A 20,618-nucleotide genomic window follows, 5' to 3' on the forward strand; every position below is an offset into this window, starting at 1 on the left:
CAATTATTTGGACTTGCCGAGCAAACTGATTGCTTTATCATCTGTGCTTCTTTTTAAGTGCTCCAACAGAAAGGAAATGAGCACATATATTGCAGAATGGAGTACCTGGCATGTGAGGAGTTGACGTTTACTGCACCTGAACCACATAACTGTATGAGTATACAACTTTATACCAGTAAGAATAAGCTAAGGTAATATGAGTATTTCAGTCATTGAGAACAGTTAGGTTTTACTTACAGAAAAATCAAGACTTTTTCGGTCCCCTCCAGATTCAGTCCTACATCTGTCTAGAAGCCACTGGAGAGAGAAAAATAGAAATGTATATACATGAATAAATACAGAGGACAACAGAATACAATCCAGGGTGTCTCTAGAGGTTGGACACCCAAGGTATGGCACCAGAATATTTTAACCAAAATATAGTCTGATAGAAATATCATATATCCTAAACATCATTTCCAAAAGTACCACCTTTTTGGGTTAACAATAGAAACTATACATCAAATGCGATGATGCTTTGGTACAGAACATTTTTCACCCCTGCATTCAAGCTTCCAAGAAACTTTGCCTGGGAACAAAACGATGCTACACAGAAAAGCGTGGTGAGTATCTTGAGTACCCTTTAAGGCAGGTAAAGATCTTTGCCCCATGCATCGGAAATCCCCACACAAACTGATTACTCTTGGTTCTATTAGTGACAAGTGTGCGGCTATCATATATATACTGTTGCACAGCAGACTAAGGTAGTTTGCACCTATATCAGAATACATGTGCTGTAGAGAAGGTCTTCATAAATTGGTCACAGAACCAATCCTGACGCTTTATATAGAATTTTTCAATCATAATATTTTACTCTTCCTAATCACCCTCAACAGGGAATGTTCTTTTTGTAATAGCAATTCAAAAAGGAGTCTGGCAGAATCTGTTGCATGACACTATATTGTTGAAAACTAGGACATCCTAACAATGGAATAGGGGCATAGCTATCAATGGTGTGCCAGGTGCAGTGCCGCCGTGACCCTCTTCACCTGTGTTGTGGCTGTTTTTTAAATTCCAAGCAAGAGTTTATGGTTGCCCATTTCCATCCTTACATTTTAACTTATGTCATCCTTGCTACATCACTTCAATGGGTCACACCATTTGGTTTGCGTTCAGGAGAGTTTCAATGTCTCTTGCAGTCCTGAGTTCTTAAACATACCCTTTTTGTGAGCAATATCAGTCTGAGATTGTTATCTAATAGTTTGGTTAGAGATAAACAGAGAATGAGCTCCTCAGATTGTTGTCGAAATGTGCATTACTATTTTAAAAAATTTGTTGAACGTTTAATACACTATATTTGGTCAATTATGATTTCTGCTGTACTTTGTCTGACTGTCTACACAACAAAGTAACTATTGCTTGGATGACTGGAGCACCAGTCCTCACAAACAGAGCCTGTTTCATGTACAGACTTTTCAGCATAGAATTTATTGAAGTGCGCTGACTACACACCAACTGTACAACCGGGCTAATGTTACAAGCAAAAGAAAGCATGCCTACCTATATAGGCACCCTACCTCCAAGACTCCTAAACATTTTATCATGCAAAATTTCTCTGCAAGCCAGCTTATTACTTTCCAGTTTGACACGCTCCAAGAAAGGAGTACACACACTCTTTTGTCACACACATATTAAAATTAGCCGGAACATTGGCTGTGCAGCTGTTTGCTTACTTGGAAAAACATAAGAAACTTTATGTTCGAGGTAGCAATTGTAAGCAACTAGACACATATTAGTAAAAATAAGTTCTTGAAATGAGGGCTATCGGAAACCTACTTATGATTTCTCTTATCTGCACATCTGTTCAAAGCTCTTCAATTCCTAAAAAGGTTCTACATATAAAAATAGTAGTTACACTCCTTTTTTTTACTCTACATATAGATACTAGACAGGGTTGTTCCCATTTGCAATTGCTTTCCATTTTGGCTCTTGAATCCTTTCTGGCCAGGTTTATCCAGAATGCTTCTATTAGAGGAGCTTTCTATGGCGATGGGAAAATTAAATATTCTGCATATGCAGATGATGTGTTACTCTATTATAAATTACCTAAGACATTCTTCACCTTATTTCTATAAAAAGCTGAGTTACTTTCTAAAATATCAAACTATAAATGAAATAAGGATAAGTCAGAAATTATCCCTTTCACTAAAGTTTGTGTGAAAGATGTGTGATCAATTTAGTATGGAATAGGGCCAACACAAAATATCTGGGGCTATGGTTCACTAATAATAATAAAGAGACAAATACATTTAAGCCGGACTTAACAAAAGAAACGAACATGCTTATTGAATGCTGGTCTCCACTATTTTTTGACAAGACTGGGTACCATAAAATTGATTTGTCATAATATAAATGCTTTTTATGTTACTGGTTAAAAATATCCCAGCCTGCTTCTTTAGGAATATAGGTTCATGCTTGTTGACATTTCTTTGGAAAGAATTAAAATGTAGAAGTGCACCGTGCCCCGACGCCCGTCCTCCAGGATATCGAAAAGGGTCTGCAGGAAGGCGCGGGGCAGCCCGTCCGTGCCCTCCGGCGGCACCAGGGGCACCGGCCGGCGGGGTTCCGAGCCCAGAGCAGCAGCCATGGAGGCCCGGGCCAGGGGACTCGCCCCCTTCCGACTTCGGAGACTCCGCCTGCATCTGGAGCAGGCGAGGGAGAGGAGGCGCTGCTACACGAAGCTCCAAGGAAGATGTACAGCGTTCCACCCAGGGCAACTTTCTTCCCACATGAAACTCTGTTTATCGCTCTGGTGAGAGGCCCCCTCCTCCTTCCCTTTAAACTTTGTTTTTGACTTTGCTGCCTCCTGTTCTGCGAACAGCTGCCTTGGCGCCTGTGTTCTTTCTTCCCTGACACCTGGTCTCCGGATCGAACTCCTCTGCCCCCGCTCCTCATGGACGATGAGGCTGTGACTTTGCTGCGGACTGCCTTTCTACCCCCGGACTTGCTGGCTATGACAGCACTCTTTCTGAATTTCAAACTTTGACCTTTGACTCCCCGCCATTTTCTTTTTATGACTCGCTTCTTCTTCTACCTCTCTCCTCTGGCATATTAGCGTTCTCTGGCCTCCCCCCTCTGTCCTAGCGACCTTTTTATTGTCTCTCCTGTTGCCTCTGATACACTCCTTGCTGTCTTACTCGTTACTATCTGCTTCCCTCTTTCATTTGTGTCACTTTCCTGCCCTTCTCTGTCCCTCCCTTGGTGCTGTGACTGCATCCCCCCCCCCTCCGACTGCATCCCCCCTCCGACCCCACTTAATAGAACTCTGCTTTTCTGTATATAGAGATAACTCTAATCACTAGTATATGCAGTAGACCTTTGTACTCTCTACCATTCCAATGTGACTCTTAGAGTATATCCATCCGTATCCCTTCCCTATGTATATAGAGATAACTCTAATCACTAGTATTTGCAGTAGACCTTTGTACTCTCTACCATTCCTATGTGACTCTTAGAGTATATCCATCCGTTTCCCTTCCCTATGTATATAGAGATAAAACTAATCACTAGAATATGCAGTAGACCTTTATACTCTCTACCATTCCTATGTGACTCTTAGAGTATTTCTATCCGTAGCCCTTCCCTATGTATATAGAGATAACTCTAAACACCAGTCTCTTCTTTGTGTGACTTGACATCTCGTACAGTTGGAATTTTTTCTGTTTGTATCTTTTGTGTAACGGAATTAATCCTTAGTCCTTATGTTTTGCAACTGGTTCTTATGTAAAGTGCTCTGACACCTTTGGGTAAAGTGTGCGCTATATAAAATCGCATAAAATAAATAAATAAAAAATTAAGTAAACTTAAACAATCTAAGGAATATGGTGCTTTTTGGTTTCAAGCTTTTTCCCTACATTCCTCTCTGTATCCTTGGAGCAAGCAGGATATTGATTGGTGTCCTATAATTCAGCTAGGCTTCCAGCTCCAGTTGAAATAGAAAATGCCAATGCAACACCAATAGCTCAAACTTTAATAATGCGACACCAACTGCATTGCAAATACTTGTTTAAAAAGAGCAATGTGATTTAAGTATGAAGTTTCTAAATTGATACAACAATGTAACCACTGATTCTCTGAATTGCTGAGTTGTAATTTGCATTTGTTATGGGGTATAACAAAGGAAAGCATTTCCCTTACAAGAGAACTGCGGCGTATAATCACTTTCCTACAGAACCTCATTATAAAGTACCTATCTCATGCGAGCATGGTCGGTATGACCCATAAACTCTAAATAGCAAGCCCTAAAAAATGCATAACGGAAGTCTAGCTAGCATCTGGAGATGTACAGGCTATTAAACATCCGCGAAAAAGTGTATTTTCACCCCCTGGGCATGCTGGTATTGAATTATTATGTTTGTTGTTATCCAGCTCAATGGCAGTCATTTATCTACTTTCGAATAATGAAAGGCAAGAGTGGCCCCGCTGACACTAGAACCTCCGACCATGGGGTGAAACACAAATTAACGCTGTGCGTGGATGCTTGAGTTCACCCAGCCACCAGACTCGAACTGTGTTAATTCCTTATAGAGTGCTAATAGGGCATGCTACCAGTTAGTAAATGTGCGGATTTTTCTTTTTCTTTACCTAATGTGTTTCAAATCTTATGTCTCTCCATCCCTCTCTTACATTTATAACACGGGGGTGTGCTACACCCTTGCCCACACTAACCCCAGTACTGTGTAATTGGAATGGCCAGGCATCCTTTGCGAATATCCACATTTTTTTAATTTTTTTTAAAGAATTTTTTTGATACAAGTTACAACCAGTGCAGCAAGTCTTCAAACCCTCCCACCTGCCTCCCACCTCCAACCTCCCCCCTTCAGGCCAAAAGTCCAGCGACATATAGAGCACTCTTCTACAGTTTTTGCGTTAAGGTACACAGCCATTCAGCCAACATCCCTGTGATTAAGGCAGGCGGCGTTTTAGGGGAAATATAGCATTGACACACACAAAACCAAGATTGTAGGGCAACCGTTACCTGGTTACCTACCACCCAGACTCACTAAACAGGCATATGATACAGTTATCACTGCACCCCTTGCTCTATCCAGCCTCCCCTTGGGATTCCTGCGTCCCCACCTCCAGGTCTGAGTCTGCGCTTGTTGTTAGATATGTTTAGTACAAACTCCAAAAATTCTTTGGCCTACTTGTAGGGGGAAGCAATTCGCTATATAGCTCAGATTGTGTACAGGCGTAAAGCATATCGTGTGCCCACCGTTTAGCAGTCGGCTTCGGGCCCCTCATCCAGCAGCATGCGACAAACCTACGCGCCAGTAGGAGTCCCATGTCTGTTAACCTGCGAATTGCTTTGGCAAGCTTTTGGTGTACCCTATCAAGGCCATAGCAGGGTCCGGAAGGACATTCACCTTCGTGATGGTGCTGAGTTCTGCAAAGATTTTTACCCAGAAATCATTAACACTCGGGCAGTCCCACGCTAAGTGGAGAAAGTCAGTGTTCGGGAAGCGACATCTGTCACACTCTGCAGTGGGTCTGAGACCATACCTATGGAGTCTGGACGGGGTGTAGTAGATTCTGTTAAGAAATTTAAAGTGGACAAGCCTGGGCCGTCCGTTCAGAGATATGCCCCTCGTGTTGGTGCAACAGTATTTCCAAATGTCATATTCCAGCCTCATTTGTAAGTCTACTTGCCAAGCCAATCTAGCTTTAGTGTACGTGTTATCCCTGTGCGATATTACTAAGGTGTAAAGGTGAGTGAGCAATTTTTGGGGGGTTGTGGCCTTTGTGATGTACGTGAGTTCCTTCATCTCCGGTGGTTCTGCCATGTCTGCCCCCAGGAGTTCTGTGCATGCATGCTTCACTCTAAAGAAGTTAAATCTCGTCAGCGGTGACGGGTCCTCCTGGCCCATCCGAGCCTGATCCCAAGTTTTCACCACCCCATCACTGAATAGGTCCCCTGCAGCTTCAATCCCTATAGTCCGCATAGCGTCAAGCACCCCCTTCTCACGCAGAGGTGGCAGCCAGCGTACCCAATCAATAGGCATGCTGGGGGTGTATAGTAGTGCACCGCTCTGCCTCTGCAGAAGGTTGTTCCACGCATGTGTCGTAGCCGCTATTGAATCAATGATACCCGTGCGGCGATCGGTGGGTTCGAAGAGCGTGTGTGGGAGGGATAGCGGGAAAGCAAATAAGGTCTCCATCTTCAAGTGAGGAATGTCTTTGTGTCCGTGTACCCAAGTGTGAAGGTGTGCCGCCTGAGCCACTCTGTAGTATAATTCTAGGTCCGGTGCTCCTACTCCCCCCATGGTATATGGCAATGTGAGGAGCGACCATTTCGCCCGAGGCTGTCCGCCCGCCCAAGCAAGTCTTGTTAGCTCCTGCTGCAGTCTTTGGAAGAAAGTTTTAGGGAGCACCATCGGGATGGCTGCGAATAAGAAGAGGAATCTGGGGAGTACTACCATTTTCATGATAGCTATTCGCCCGATGAGGGAGAGAGGAAGTTTACACCATGCTGTCACGTCGTCTTCCAGTTTACCGAAGGCCGTGCCATAATTCGCTCTAAAGAGGGTCTCAGAATCTGTGTGGAGGTGAATCCCGAGATACCTGACCGTGTCAGTGGTCCAGGTGAGCGGGTATTCCATTGTCGTAGGTCGTGTCACTGGGGTCAATGGGAAGGCCAATGATTTCGACCAGTTGACTCTGAGGCCCGAAAGTGCACCGAAGCGCACCACCTCTCTTAGTACAGATGATAAATTGTTTTCTGGGTCTCTAACATAGAGCAGAGTGTCATCTGCATACATTGAAACCACTATCTTATAGTTAGGGAAGCAGATACCTTTGTTGGCGTGATATTCCCGGAGGGCACAAGCCAATGGTTCTGCCACTAATGCGTACAGCAGGGGAGAGAGTGGGCACCCCTGTCTCGTGCCTCTGGTGATAGGGAATGGGTCTGTTACTAGGTCATTAATCTGTAGTCTGGCGCGTGGTCTATGGTACAACGCCCCTATCATTTGCAAAAAAGGTTGACCAAGGCCCAGGCGCTGCAGCACCTGTCTCATGAAAGGCCACTCAACAGAGTCGAAGGCCTTCTCCATGTCGAGGAACACCGCCAACGCTGACCTGTCCTGTTGTGTATGTTGGATAGTGCCTAAGACAGTGCGAATATTGTATGTGAGGTTCCTGCTGGGGATAAAGCCTGCTTGCTCCGGGGCGACCAGCTGGGGGGCCAGTAAGGCTAGCCTTGTCGCCATGACCTTAGCGTAGAGTTGTGCATCAACATTAAGTAGAGACAAGGGACGATTCGAGCTACATGCATCACTCGGCTTCCCAGGTTTCAGAATAGTAACTAGTTGCACCGCTCTCTCCTCATCTTGCCCCCCGGTACTAATTTCGTCAAATAGGGACGACAGGTGTGGGATTATTTGCTCTGCAAAGGCTTTATAAAAGCCTGCCGTGAGACCATCCGATCCAGGTGCGCTGCCAGATCTCATGCTCACTTGGGCTTCAGTGATTTCGTCCTTTTCTATTGGTTGCCTCAGGAACTCCCTATCTGAATTAGGCAAACAGGGGAGATCAATATGCCCAAGGTAGTCTTCGATTTCCTCATCCATATCCCCTCCCTGGGCTGGGTAGAGGGTGGTATAGTAGATTTAAAAGCATTAGCTATGTCTATTGGATCAGTCAGGGGGTCCCCTGTGGGTGACTTAACCTCAGTTAGTATCTGGCGTTTCCTCCGTCCTCTGATAATCCTAGCCAACAGTGTGCCAGGTCTGTCTCGTTCACCGTACGTCCTGGCGGTAGCACACTTTCCCAAGAATTTCACTTCCCTGTCTGCTTCTTCGTGATACTCCTCGAGCAACTGTTTAATTTCAGTGCTCAAGTTGCTGTCTGCACTGTCTCTCTGCCGTTTTTTCAGGGCGCCCAGCTGTTTCTGTGCGGATCGACTTAAGGACTCCCGAGTGTTTAGAGATTGCAACCCCCCAAATGTTAACTTTAAATGCCTCCCAGGCAGTCTGGAAGCTATTGACCAAACCCACATTGGTCTCGAAGAACAGGTCAATGGCCGCGGCCAGCTCTCCTCTGAAAATCGGGTCCAATAATGAATACGGTGGGAACCTCCACGTGAAAGGTGGGATAGAAGCGTGTTGATTTACGAATTCCAGAAGCACTGTGGAGTGATCTGAAAGGGTTGTGGGGAGGACCTTGCAACTCTTAATCTTTCCGGCTCTAGCCTCGGGGATCAACCTGTAGTCAATTCTAGTGTGGATGTTATGATATGCAGAGTAATGGGTAAATCCCCCCTGTGCCGGGTAAAGAGAGCGCCAGACAACGCAAAGTCCAAAACGCGTCATAACCCACTGCCCCAGCCGGTTTGCGGTACGGACCAGCAGATCTGTCCAGTGTGGGGTCCAGTGTGAGGTTCATGTCTCCCCCCCACCAGAAGTCATCAGGATGGTAATGCCTGAGTTTGCCTGCTAGTCTCTTGTAAAAATCAGGAGAGTCAAAGTTGGCACCGTTTGTGTTAACAGCTACAAATGACGTTCCACGACCCGTGCATCTGGATATTAAGTACCGGCCCTCTGGATCAGATTCTAGAGTTGTTGTATGAGCTTGGATCTAGGATTCACCCATGTCATCACCCCCCTGGCGTGTGTAGTGAAGCCGGAGATCGCTACATTGCCCTCCAGTCCCCTGCGGTGTAATATTCTGCTGTCCCTAGGAAGGTGTGTCTTCTGTATAAGGGCCAAGTCTATATTGTGTCTCTGCAAGTAGCCGAGTACCTTATGTACTTTCCTGTGATCATTGAGGCCGCGCACATTCCAAGTGAGCGCCCTTACTTTGTCGGTACGTGTGTTGCTCATATCAGTCGCCATTGTTTCAAGTGCGTCACAGGTTTGCACTCTGGGTGTGTGACATCCATGCCTTCATTTTGTGTGTCTTCTTTGTGCTCTGGAAGTACTACATCATGTGCTGTGCTGCAAGTACTAAATTGTGCGTGAGCTGAAGTGTCTAGTCTGACACTGACTATATGTGGCCTAATCCCCCCCTGTCAAATGCATCCCCCCCCCCCCACAGCAGACATACCCCAACTTGGCCCAGCTTGAATTTACTCCTCCCTCCCGAACTCCCCAATTGTCCCAAATAGATCCCAACAGGAGCCCATGGTGCTAATAGCGCTGGGGCAGAGGTTGCCAGATTTAAAACAGGTAACATTTGAAATAACATAGCTTCTGCTATCTGGCTCCCCGCCTCATCACCCGGTACATGTAGTTTAACGGCTGTTCATGTCCAAATGTCTGTGTTTGTAGGCTGCCGTCCTCCCCCAGGACATGGCCGTCGACCTCTAAATGGCCGGTAAACCCGCAAAACTGCCGGTCTGCATCAGGGACATCAGCCCGAAGCCCCCGGAGCGGCCGAGGCGAAAGATAGTAAGTCAAAAACATCATAACATTGTCATGGAACATTCTCACCGTGTCTCGAGGTCACAGTCCTGGTTTAGATGACACCCCTGGCTCACCCCTGGCACTGTCCGCGAGGTCGGGAGACCAGCGTTCGACACTCCTCCATGATTACACTCCAACGATTTGGCGTTGGTCTTGGTTGTCCAAGGTGGTTCAGGGGGCTCAGCGCGTTCATTCTTGTTCCTCCAGGCCACTGGTGGGGTCCTGTCGTCCGTTTGTGCCCCAGGGCTGTTCCGTTGTTCTTTGGACCAGGTCTTGAGTGCCTTTTGTAAGTCTTTAGGGTCAGTAAAAAAATGGGAGTGCCCTTGTCGATTTATCCTCAACTTTGCTGGATACAGCATGGCGTAGTCTAGGCCCAGATCCCTGACCTGTTATTTGTACGGAGCAAAGTGACGCCGCTCTTCTTGCACCTTAGCAGTGAAGTCTGGGTATAGGGAGATGTTGGAGCCCTCGAACTGCAGTTGACCCTTCTCCCTGGCCACTCGTAGCGCTGAGTCCCTGTCTCTATAGTTCAGGAGTTTGGATATGATGGGCCTTGGGGAGGCTCCCGGGCGCGGTCTCGGACCCAGCGTACGGTGCGCCCTCTCCGCTATAAACATAGGTGAGAATACGCCTTCACCCAGCAAGGTGGTCGGAAGCTTCGAAACAAATAGCTCCATCTTGCCCGTTTGGGTCGATTCCGGGACTCCCGTGATTCGAATGTTGGATCTCCTGGAACGGGCTTCCAAATCCTCCGATTTGTCCTGAATCACTTGTAGAATCTTAGCTATGTGTTTACAATCTTTATCTAGCTCCATTTGTCCTTCCTCCGCTTCGGTGAGCCGTCATTCAGACATATCAAGGCGTTCCGGGTGTTTGTCGACCCATTCAGACATCCTGTCCATACGGTATGTGAGAGCGTCGATTTTCGTCCCTATCGACGCCAGGCTGTCTTGGAGGCCTTTTTCCATACTAACTAGCAGCTCTTTAATGTCAGTGTAGAACGAGTTGTATTGCGCTGTAGGAGTCAAACTAGTTTCTGGTTCTCTTGCGTCTGAGGCCTTACAGCGCCGCTGATCGAATGGCAGTTTGGACTACGTTTTATCGCCTTTCCCCATCGTGCAGCGCCACTTCTCCACAATCGCGCTCTGCACAAGACAGGGGAGGGGATGTTCCAATGGCCGTCGTGTCCCCTCAACTCCCAAGATCCCCAGGGTCCCCAGGTCGTCTCTCCGTGCAGTGGTCCCCCACATGTATCAGGCAAGGCAGGGGCAGCCAGGCCGCTATGGGGGTGATAGGTCCGGGCGGCGATCAGCAAGCATGCCGCAAACAGTCGCTTAGGGCCTAGTATGGAGCCACCTCCGGTTTCAGGTGAGAGATCCGTCCACCGCTTAGTGCATCTCCTTGTTGGTGGTGAAGGAGGGGACTTGAATAAGTCTTCCTAGTTCGCTGCAGTGAAGTGCGTACGGCCCTGAGACACTCCGACTCACTGCGGCTATTGTAATATGTCTCCCCTGGCCCCGCCGCACTCACCACCCGTGGAGGCTCCCAACGTTGATGGTGCCAAACAGCTCTGCTGTCATGGGTGGGGAATAGGCCGCGCCGGGTAGAAACCAGCTCCTGGGCAGAAGACGGGAAAGCCCCAGCAGGTCACCGTTCCCTTTCGCGCAGTATCAGAGCGCTGTGTCGTCCAGAGTCGCCACGATACCTGGGCTGCTCGGGTAAGGCCCCTAATCCTGGTTTCGCGCTTCGTAGCGCACCTGCGCATGTACGAGAGCCGGGCGGGCCGCCTGCTCTCCGTCGTATCTTAGGGCCACAGAGTTCACTACGGGTGTCACCTCTCTCTGCCCAGAGCTCACAGCGGGGTCCGGCACTCACCGCTGCCTCCATCTGTTGTCTTGCTCGCTGTCGCGGGTGCCTCTTTCCCGACCTCCGCAGTCACCGGCACCGCAGCCCAGCAAGCGCTGCACGTTGCGTGACGCACTCAGGATACAGCTCCACGCAGGGCCGCGGCGTTGGGGCCCTCACCTCCGTCGGGTCAGGTCTCGGCCTCCCCCTTCAGCAGTGACAGGCGTCTCTCGCTTCGGGCGCCGAGGGTGCCAGTGGTGCCTAGGGGCTATGTGCTGCACTCGGCTGTTAGCAGTCGCCGTTTTTTAAGGATAATTAACGGATATTTATGGGTGATTTAGCGGAGCTCTGCTCTCAAGCTTCCGCCATCGACGCTAGCAAGATCCACCCCCGAATATCCACAAAGTTATGACTTTCCTTTCTTCCCCACCCCTAACTCTCTCCGAGAATGCATACCCAATCCCCTCTAAGTGTCTGTCACTCAAGAATGCAGCGATCACTGCAAATGTTGGTGAAATAAGCAGTTATTTTGGGGCACTACCAAAGCAGATGTAATAGGGTTCTTTGGGAACCGCATCGACGCCAGCAGTCCAGTTAATGGTTGGGTTATCCCGGTGTAGCCGTAGGGGGGTAAGGTACCAGTAAGTGGTAACCTCAGTGGCCATTTCAACACTTGCCATGTTGCTAACAATGTAGAGAGCCCGGTAATATATGTCATCCCACTCTCTAGGCATTAGAGCGCGGCCAAGTTCGGTCTCCCGGTGTCTCTTATTCGTGGGAGGGGTAGATTGCTCTAAGAGTTTACAGAGTTTAAAAGTGCCTCCACTTACAGCGCAAAGGTGGGGGAAGACTGTAAAACCCCCTTTGGACAAACTACAAGGACGCTGCCTGGATTTACGGACCTAATACTGCTGAGAGGAAGCTGTGGCGTGCGGCTTGTCCCTCGGTGGTATGATATCTGCGCTTCTCAGAGGGTGGAGCCGGCGGATCCAGCACTGCTCTGCGAGGGAGACAAACAGCAATACCTGCTGCTTGGAGATTTGAGGAATCCAGGAGGGAACGGGCAAGGGCAGAGAGCCCCATGATCCGTTGGGACCGAATGCTGAGCCCTTTTGGACCCCTGCCTGTTCCTGTCTAGATTGCAGCCTGTGCGCAGGGGATTTAGAATCCCTGGAGGTGAAATGCCTGCAATGGGCTCTGCTGGCCTCACAGTGATTGGGCCGAACAGCGGCTTCGGAGGTTTGTCGGAGGACCATGAAGCGGCCCGCGCAGAGGCACCTGGTGAAACCCCCTGGTACCACCGGCAGTTCGGACTCGCACAGAACCCCAACTACAGCTCCTTATAGTGGCGTCTCCTGATGGCTATGAGGGATCCCTGTTTCTTCCCTAGAGCTCCAAGTTCTGATCTGATGCTGGACTTTTGAAGTGAGCGCCACACTGAGGCCTGCAATTTGCTGATGCACTGACTGGAGGTTCAAAGTGAGTGAGCCTGCTGGTCTACCCTCACTCAGTGGGAGTGATAAAAGGCGGAGTCTATTGCCTTGAGAGTGATGGTATCTTGGTGGGAAGAAGTGCGCGATACCCCTTCCGGAGATTGCGGGGTGGACAGATGGGTTCTCCTGAGTTTTTGAATACGCTGGGCCTCTGCATGAATGGTTTCCCCTGAGTGACCCGCCGCTCTTGGGCCCTTAGAGAGGACACATTACATGGTGAGACTCTATTGATTTAGACCGACATCTCGGAGGCGTGCTGTGAGAGTATGTGAGAGTACCAGCAACTATGAGGATTCAAGGGACGGTGATACAATCTACTCAGCGGTACCCGGCACTGAATAAAAAAATAAACCCGCAGCGAGTGGGGCGAGCACGCGCGCCACTGCGAGCCACATGTCTTCATTTATCGCGCCCGTGTCTGGGCACGATAATTGAAGACATGTGGGCTTTGGTGCGCGTAACAGACACCAATAGGCCGTGGGCGGAGCAATGCACCCGTCTTTGGCCTATTGCGTGCTCCTGTTCAAAATAAACATGCACTCAAAGTCCAATTACAAAAGAAGAAACAACAAAACACACGCACGAGCGTTTACAATTTAGGGTTAATTTCTGAACCCAGGACAAAAGGACTCTCGCTTCGCGAGCACTGCTGTGCCGTGCAACGCAGGGCGCGAGCCCTAAACACTGGAAAGCAATTCGAGAAAACAAGGGTCTTTTCTTTTGTTTTTCAATGATTTCATAATGACATGTTAATTCCTTTCTTGAATTACATAACATTCATAATTGCACTTTTTATAGAACACAATATAATAAATTGAGGTTGCTTCTTCAGATGAACCATGCATTATTTTTTACAACATCCCACAATTCTCAAAGCTTTAAAAATGTATGTAGTGCTATCTACTAATGAATATTCGAGGGTAAAATCTAAACAAGCACATTTGGGTATCTGAAATTAACGTTGAATGGTCTATTAATCTGTGTGTTGAAGAACACATCTTCAACATCAGTATCTGCTAGTACATCAAAACATTCTTCTTCTTTTTAAACATTGCACCTTTAACACACAATTAGTGCTATTTAAAGTACACCTCCCTCTAGACTATTAGTGTTAATCATGTAAAAATGTGTTTGTACATGTTTCACTTATTTTTTTAATGTCAACATAAAAGGTTTGGCTAAAGATGTCGGGGTAAATTAATGTAATATTAGGTATGAATGTTCCACTTAGTTATGGCAATATTTTATTGGGTGGTCTATTAGATGAATCAAAAATGCTTCATGTAAAGGGAAAACATTATTGATTTACTTATTGTAATTGCTATCCAACATGCTGCAATTAATTGAAGTGATAATAATAATACATCTTAAATAGCCTGGTGGAAAGGTACATGTTTGAATCGTTAAAATCATGAAGTTGATAGTATTAAGGTGGATAAATGGGACCTTCAAGATCTGAGGTTTCTAAACCTCCTTAAGAATGAAATGTCATTGAATAATATATGACTAGTTATGTTACCAATTATTGTTTAAAATAATATGATATTAGATGCCTTTTAGGTTGAAATAGATGGTATTTCTATTTATTAAATAAAATCCAGTAAATTTTAAAAAATATATTGCTTCTTTCAGCACTAAAGAAACTCATATTTAATATGCCATGGATGTGATTCAGAGGATAGCCAAACAATATAGTATTAATTGTTGAGTAGGTATACACATTTTGCCATATTTACATTTTAATTTAGGGGATAGCTGGAAAAAACAAACTTAAAAACAGTTTTCATTGAATTCTCCACTACCAAAAAGCTACCAGAGACATCACCAAGATTACTCATTGGAGGATGACAATTTCACACATTTCTGGATAGTACCAGAACTGTTTTGACAAAGGTGAAGATAGGAATAAAAGGACCAGTTTTCTGATGTCTTTTGTGTGCCTGCCTACTTAGACGCCAATTTAAACTGTGTAGTTATTATGTTAGCCTTGAGTTCTGAAGATATAACACTGTTTCTGCATATCATGTCCACAAGTTTCCTCCGGCAGCAAATGACTACCAGTGATACTTCAATTTAGAAACGTGTGCAGTATAAGATTGACTGTTCCAGGAATTACAGTAGCTTGAAATTATAATAGCTGCTTTTAATGCTTTGGAGAGGAAAGAATGTATGGAGAGGACACGTTTTCCTCTTCTGAGCATTAAGGGAAATACTAGCCTGAGGAGCTATGTTCGTTATCTTTTATTAACACATTTTGTATTTGGTCCTTCTAGGAGCTACATTCCTCAATTTGAATTTAGCCCATATATGTAAGCTCTAACTTCTTCTTTTCCTCATTCATGAGGTCATGGATAGCCAGAAATACTGAAATGTTTGCTTGCAAAAATCTCTCTGGCTAAAGGTGCAGTGAATTATATGAAGGTCACCAAAACTGAGACATTTTCAATGGAGACTCTCCAGTTTTGCATCTCTATTTGTACCGAACGTCCATTGCAAAAAACACACTTGTGCTGACCGACTAATGGAAGTACAACATTGAAATCTGCTCAATATCACATTTTGTATTGGTTGCTTGTGAATTCTGCTGCATATTTGTTTAGTCACCAGAGCAAAATTGCTCAGTTGATAGTATATTGCCTATAATTGCTCCGACATTTACTCACGATGACATAGCAAAACCTATGGGCATATGTACTATTTTGTGAATTAGGTTTACAGAGAAGAAGGAACAAACATTGCAATTGGCATTAAGGTGGTATATATAATAGTCAAAAACCATACTTACAGTGAAGGCTTCAGGAAGATGTTGAATCATCTCCAGTATAGGGCATTTAAAATGAGAAGTATGGGAAAATGTCACCATTATTTCTGGCAACCTGCAAAGTAATATGATATGTTTCAATATGAGAAAGTACATGCTAATCCAGTTATAAAGCGCTGACTAAGAGTTGCATGTTGTGCTAAATTCCTGTTAACACAAATTTGCAATATCTGCAAATAAATAGGCAAGATCTTCTGGTAAGCAAGTTTAACTTGCCATCAACCTTTACAAGTTTTTTTAATCACAATTTGGTAATAATAATGAATTTTGATAATGTAGTAATAGTTTATTTAAGGAAGCAGAATGAGAGGACATTGTGATAATTCAATCAACTTCCACACTTTGCATCCTCTGTCTCTCCAAATGACACCCTTTCCGTGTCATCAAAACAATAGTCTCTTGTCTTCCTTCAAATATTATAAAAACCAATTGTCTTAGGCGTTTAAGACTACAAGAGACCATTCACCTAGCATCATTGTAAGTGTATATGATTCAAAGGTAATGGTGCATTTAAATCACTGTTAAAGCTACCAATGGAAAAAACAAAAAAGTGGAGGGGGTCTGAGGGGGGTACGAAATTAAAGACCTGACAACACCCTACCCCTATTGGACTGATGAAAAACACATAAGGGGTGCTAAGGTCAGTGGTGGCCTAAAATGTCTAACTGTACTTAAAGCATAGAGGTATAGACTGTAAGAGTTAGAGAGGAGAGCAAATGTGAACCCATCAGCCCACCCATTGGCGGAACTTCATCATCTGGGTTTAGAAAACACCAGCCTGGTGTCTACTAGGTGTCTCACCTTGAAGGAGATGTGAGTACAGCAACTAGTATATGGTACACCAGTGATGGAAAGTTGGGTAATAGTGTCTGAAGGGCTGTGGGAAGTGAAAGAAAGTTGCAGTGTAGAAAGCAAATGTGCTATAGAGAAAGTGGTAAGATAAAATTGACTAGCATGGTGTCTAATAAACCTTTATTCAGACGGTCACCATGGTGCCAAAATTAAAAGCAGAGTTGGTTTCAGAATACCATGACTTCATCTCCTACCAATTCACCCATAAGAGACTGGTAGGTCAATGTCTCTGGCATGGTACGTACATTGATCCTTACTACCACAGTTGCAGTAGTGTCTTATTAGGTCCTGAAGAAAGCTTTCTTAGGCTGAAACATGTTGACCGATTGATTCATCTACAAATGGTAATATATGCTTACATCCATTCACACTCTGCTTTTAATTTTGGCACCATGGTGGCCGTCTGAATAAAGGTTTATTAGACATCATGCTAGTCAATTTTATCTCACCACTTTCTCTATAGCACATTTGCTTTCTACACTGCAACTTTTTTTCACTTCCCACAGCCCTTCAGACACTATTACCCAGCTTTCCAAAGCTACCAATGACCAATTAAGACTGGAAATAATTAATCAGGAATGAACACTAATAGACACAACAATGGGAATGAACTTGGAGAGAGTGGTCATTTTAATAATAGGCTGGAGTGGAATTAACAGTAAATAAGTAACAATTCTTATTGTGTGGACACCTAATTAGTCATGCCCTAGTTATTTAGTTCAGATAGTTTATTTTGACGAAATGTATAAATATTGTTATGTGTGGGCAGCCCTGCAGAACATTCAGGTACTCCAAAAATATACTAGTGTAGCATCAAGATTGGTCTGAAATTAATTTGTGTTGACTTTCAGATATTAGTTCATAAGTTGTTGATTTTTGAAGACCTTACTTTCCTTGGAAAGTGCTTCTCTGACATTGCAGTATGAATTTCTAATTGATTAAAAATTGTGAGTTATCACATCAGCACTACAGAGAGTAACATTCTTTGTCATTTCAGTACCTTTTCTGATTACAAAATGTAACACATAGAGATTTTTGGAAATGAAGGAAGCAACAAGCACTTTGCAAAATAGATAACAGGAAAAGAACAAAGGGGCTCATTAGGATGGTGGAAAGGCCGCCACCGCCAGCCGTGCGGCGGCAGGCCCTCTGCCATCTGAATGCCTATTTCCCCACACCACATTAGGATGGCGGGGGCAATCATTCTACAAGCGTGGCAGGCGCAAAGGCTGCCCACCACGCTTCTGCCACAGGCCATCGTTACGATTGCCTGGCAGAGCAGATAGGTGGGGAAATGGTGGCGGTGCCTAGCAGGCACAGCCCGCCAGATTACATGCTGGCTTCAGCCAGCCTTTTCAGGCCGACCGCCATGGAAAGGCTGGCGGAGGCTGGATTCGGGGGCCTGTTGCAGGCCCCCTCTGTGTTGGGGAAGGAGTTGCTGCACTGGGGTGGTACCCAGGGAACACCCTGCATGTCCCTTCACTGCGTGGCAGGCACTGCGTGGTGCCTGCCACGTAGTGCAGGGAAATGCACAGCATGACATTGTGACATTGCGTACGGTTCTGCAGCCAGTAGCACCGTCCGCAATGTTAAATGCCCTGGATGCACCCACCAGTATGGCGGGCGCATCGTAATTGCAGTGGTGGGACTGCTGCATCTCTGGCGGGAGATCCCAAACACCGCAACAATGACGGGTGGACTCAGGTCCACCCGCCATCGTAATGAACCCCAAAGTATGTAGAAAGCAGGAGTCATAAATATAACCAAACTTTTTTAACTAGCTAATGAAACATGACTGGATAGAAAATAGAAAAAATCAGCAAGAACAATAAAAACACAAAAGAACGGTAGAAGAAAATAACAGACGGAAGAGTCAACGGGAAAAGTGGGCAGGAGTAATGAAAAGAAAAGAGGAAGCAGTACAAGCTTTAAGATAGTGAAAGAGATATGTAGTGGTAAAAGAACCAGGAAATATGCAGAGATGGGTATATTAGGCTATTGGAAAGTATCAGGCCCTAAGAACTAGGTCGTTGTACTAAAGTAAATGCAGGCACAGAGATATTAGGGAACAACCAGGGTAGTAGTACTAGGGTACAGGCTTGACTAGATATACTATGGTATACAAGTGATGTTAGACATGCAGAGTGGAGGTAGGGCTGGAAATATTAGGGTATAAACAGGGATAATAGTTCTAGGGTGCAGGCAGAGTTATGCGTACTAGGGAATATATAAGATAAGAGGTAGCATGGTATATGTAGGGGCACTATACAACATTCAGTGATAGAGGTATTTGGACATAGGCAGGTGTAGAGGTACTAGAGAACAGACAGAGATAGAGGGACTAGAATATAGGCATGAGTCAAGCACTGTGATTAGGAAAAAGAATTGTCATGAAAAAGAAAATAGGAAAAAGCATGCTGTAAGAAAAGCATTAATGAAATGATAAGATACAAAAAAGGAGTAATGTATGGGTCCTACGCACAATAAAGCTAAAAAGAACACATACAGGGAGGAGTGTCAATGCTGAATGTGAAATACCCACCCCAATAAAATAGATACATGAAGTCCTGCAAAAAACAATACTAAGGAATATATTTATTTATTCACAAGAAGAGCATTCATGAGGATAAGCTTAACATCTCAGTAATGTTAAAACATACAGGAAAATCCTTTTATGAAGAAATGTTTTTCAGAAAAGACTTTACTTGCTGATGTCTGTCTTCATCACATAAAACTAAACATTGAGGGCCGCTGGTTTACTTCTCCAAACCCTAAATGAGTTTCTCATATTGAAAAAGAGGTCAACTCTGAGTGGTCATTGCAGGTCAAACAGTATGTGATGTATCTTCCACTACCTCTGGGGTTTTGGTAAATTTACATGAATGGCAAAAAACAGAATTGCCCAGACACTGTAATGCAAAAAGGATTTTGCCACAGCTTTTGAACAGTTTTCAAGGCTTCCTACCTGTCACTCTGAATAGCAGCGAAAGCAACTTCCTTTTTCCCTCGACGTATTGCTTCATGTATGAAAGAGGCAGATTCTTTGTTCAGAATCACACCAGCACCATTGTCAATAAGAAGTTTTACTGCTTTTGCATGTCCTTCTTGAGCAGCTAAATGAAGCGCTGTGTTCTTTTCAACAAAACAAGCAGAGTACAACAAATTTAAGTAGAAGCCACACTTTGAAGATTATAAATTCAATAATGCAAATGGTCTTTCCTACAACATATTCAACTAGGATGTTCCTATATGAATGAATTAAAAGCACCATCATTAAATTAATGCTGTTCTGAAGACATACAACTAGACACAACTAAGGGGTAGCTTATTAGTGTCTTGGGTCGAATGTTCAGCAGCTGGTGTGATGCATTAAACACCCCTACCAGACTGGGGGGTCTGGCTTGTTTAAACATTGCCACTACAGCTGTAGGTATTTCACTCAATGAATCAGTTTCAAGCACCATGACTGAGGTGTCACATCTGAAATACTCCTGCAGAAAGGTGCAACTGCTGCCACAAAAAGTAGACCTTGAAATGTGCTCCCAAAGAAGCAGTGCTTTTGTGTTGTCCAAACAGAACCAAAATGCAAAAATTAGCCTTCTGCCTTAATGAGGCCCAAGAACTCCTGACTCAACCCATGAGCATGTATTAAAAATGAATGGTGGTTTAATTGGTGTCAGACTGTGGCCTCCATTATCACTGTGTTGCAGTTGTAATTGCATTTATATAATGCTTACTACCCCCGACAAGGGGTCCAAATGCTTTTTCGGCAAGTAGCACTCTAATCCGGAACACAAAAAGGATTAGTGGTGAATTAGTGTAGGGAGATATGAATATAATTTGAGCAGTGGACATGTGAGTTTGTTATTTGGATTGAAAATCAATAGTGGAGGGATAGAAGAGGGAAGGGCTTGCATTAGATAGTGCTTGCTACCCTTGATGAGGTATCCAAATTGTTTTCGGCGGGTAGCACACTACTCTGGAACCCAAACAGGATTAGTGGGGAATTAGGATAGGAAAAATATCAAATTAATTTGAGCGGTGGACATGTGAGTTTGGTATTTGTATTGAAAATGGATATTGGAGGAGTAGAAGAGGGAAGGGTCTAGATGGTTTTGTTCAGGAGCTCATAGCAGTAGGAGGACATTTGGGATGAGTAAATGGGAG

General features: G+C 45.0%; 1 protein-coding gene across 4 annotated transcripts in view; it reads right to left on the reverse strand.

The window, feature by feature from the left end:
- The window catches only part of TRPA1 (transient receptor potential cation channel subfamily A member 1), a 913,216-nt gene that overhangs the window by 267,966 nt on the left and 624,632 nt on the right, over positions 1–20,618 (reverse strand). For all 4 annotated transcript variants that reach the window (XM_086965876.1, XM_086965877.1, XM_086965878.1 and 1 more), the window contains exons 15-17: positions 19,417–19,583; positions 15,564–15,654; positions 238–297 (exon numbers count right to left, since the gene is read on the reverse strand). In XM_086965876.1, the coding sequence (XP_086822002.1) occupies positions 238–297; positions 15,564–15,654; positions 19,417–19,583 (318 nt within the window). The remainder of the gene's footprint in view (positions 1–237; positions 298–15,563; positions 15,655–19,416; positions 19,584–20,618) is intronic.

Source organism: Lissotriton vulgaris, chromosome 4_1 (assembly GCF_964263255.1).
Source record: "Lissotriton vulgaris chromosome 4_1, aLisVul1.2, whole genome shotgun sequence".
Taxonomy (NCBI): Eukaryota; Metazoa; Chordata; class Amphibia; order Caudata; family Salamandridae; genus Lissotriton; species Lissotriton vulgaris.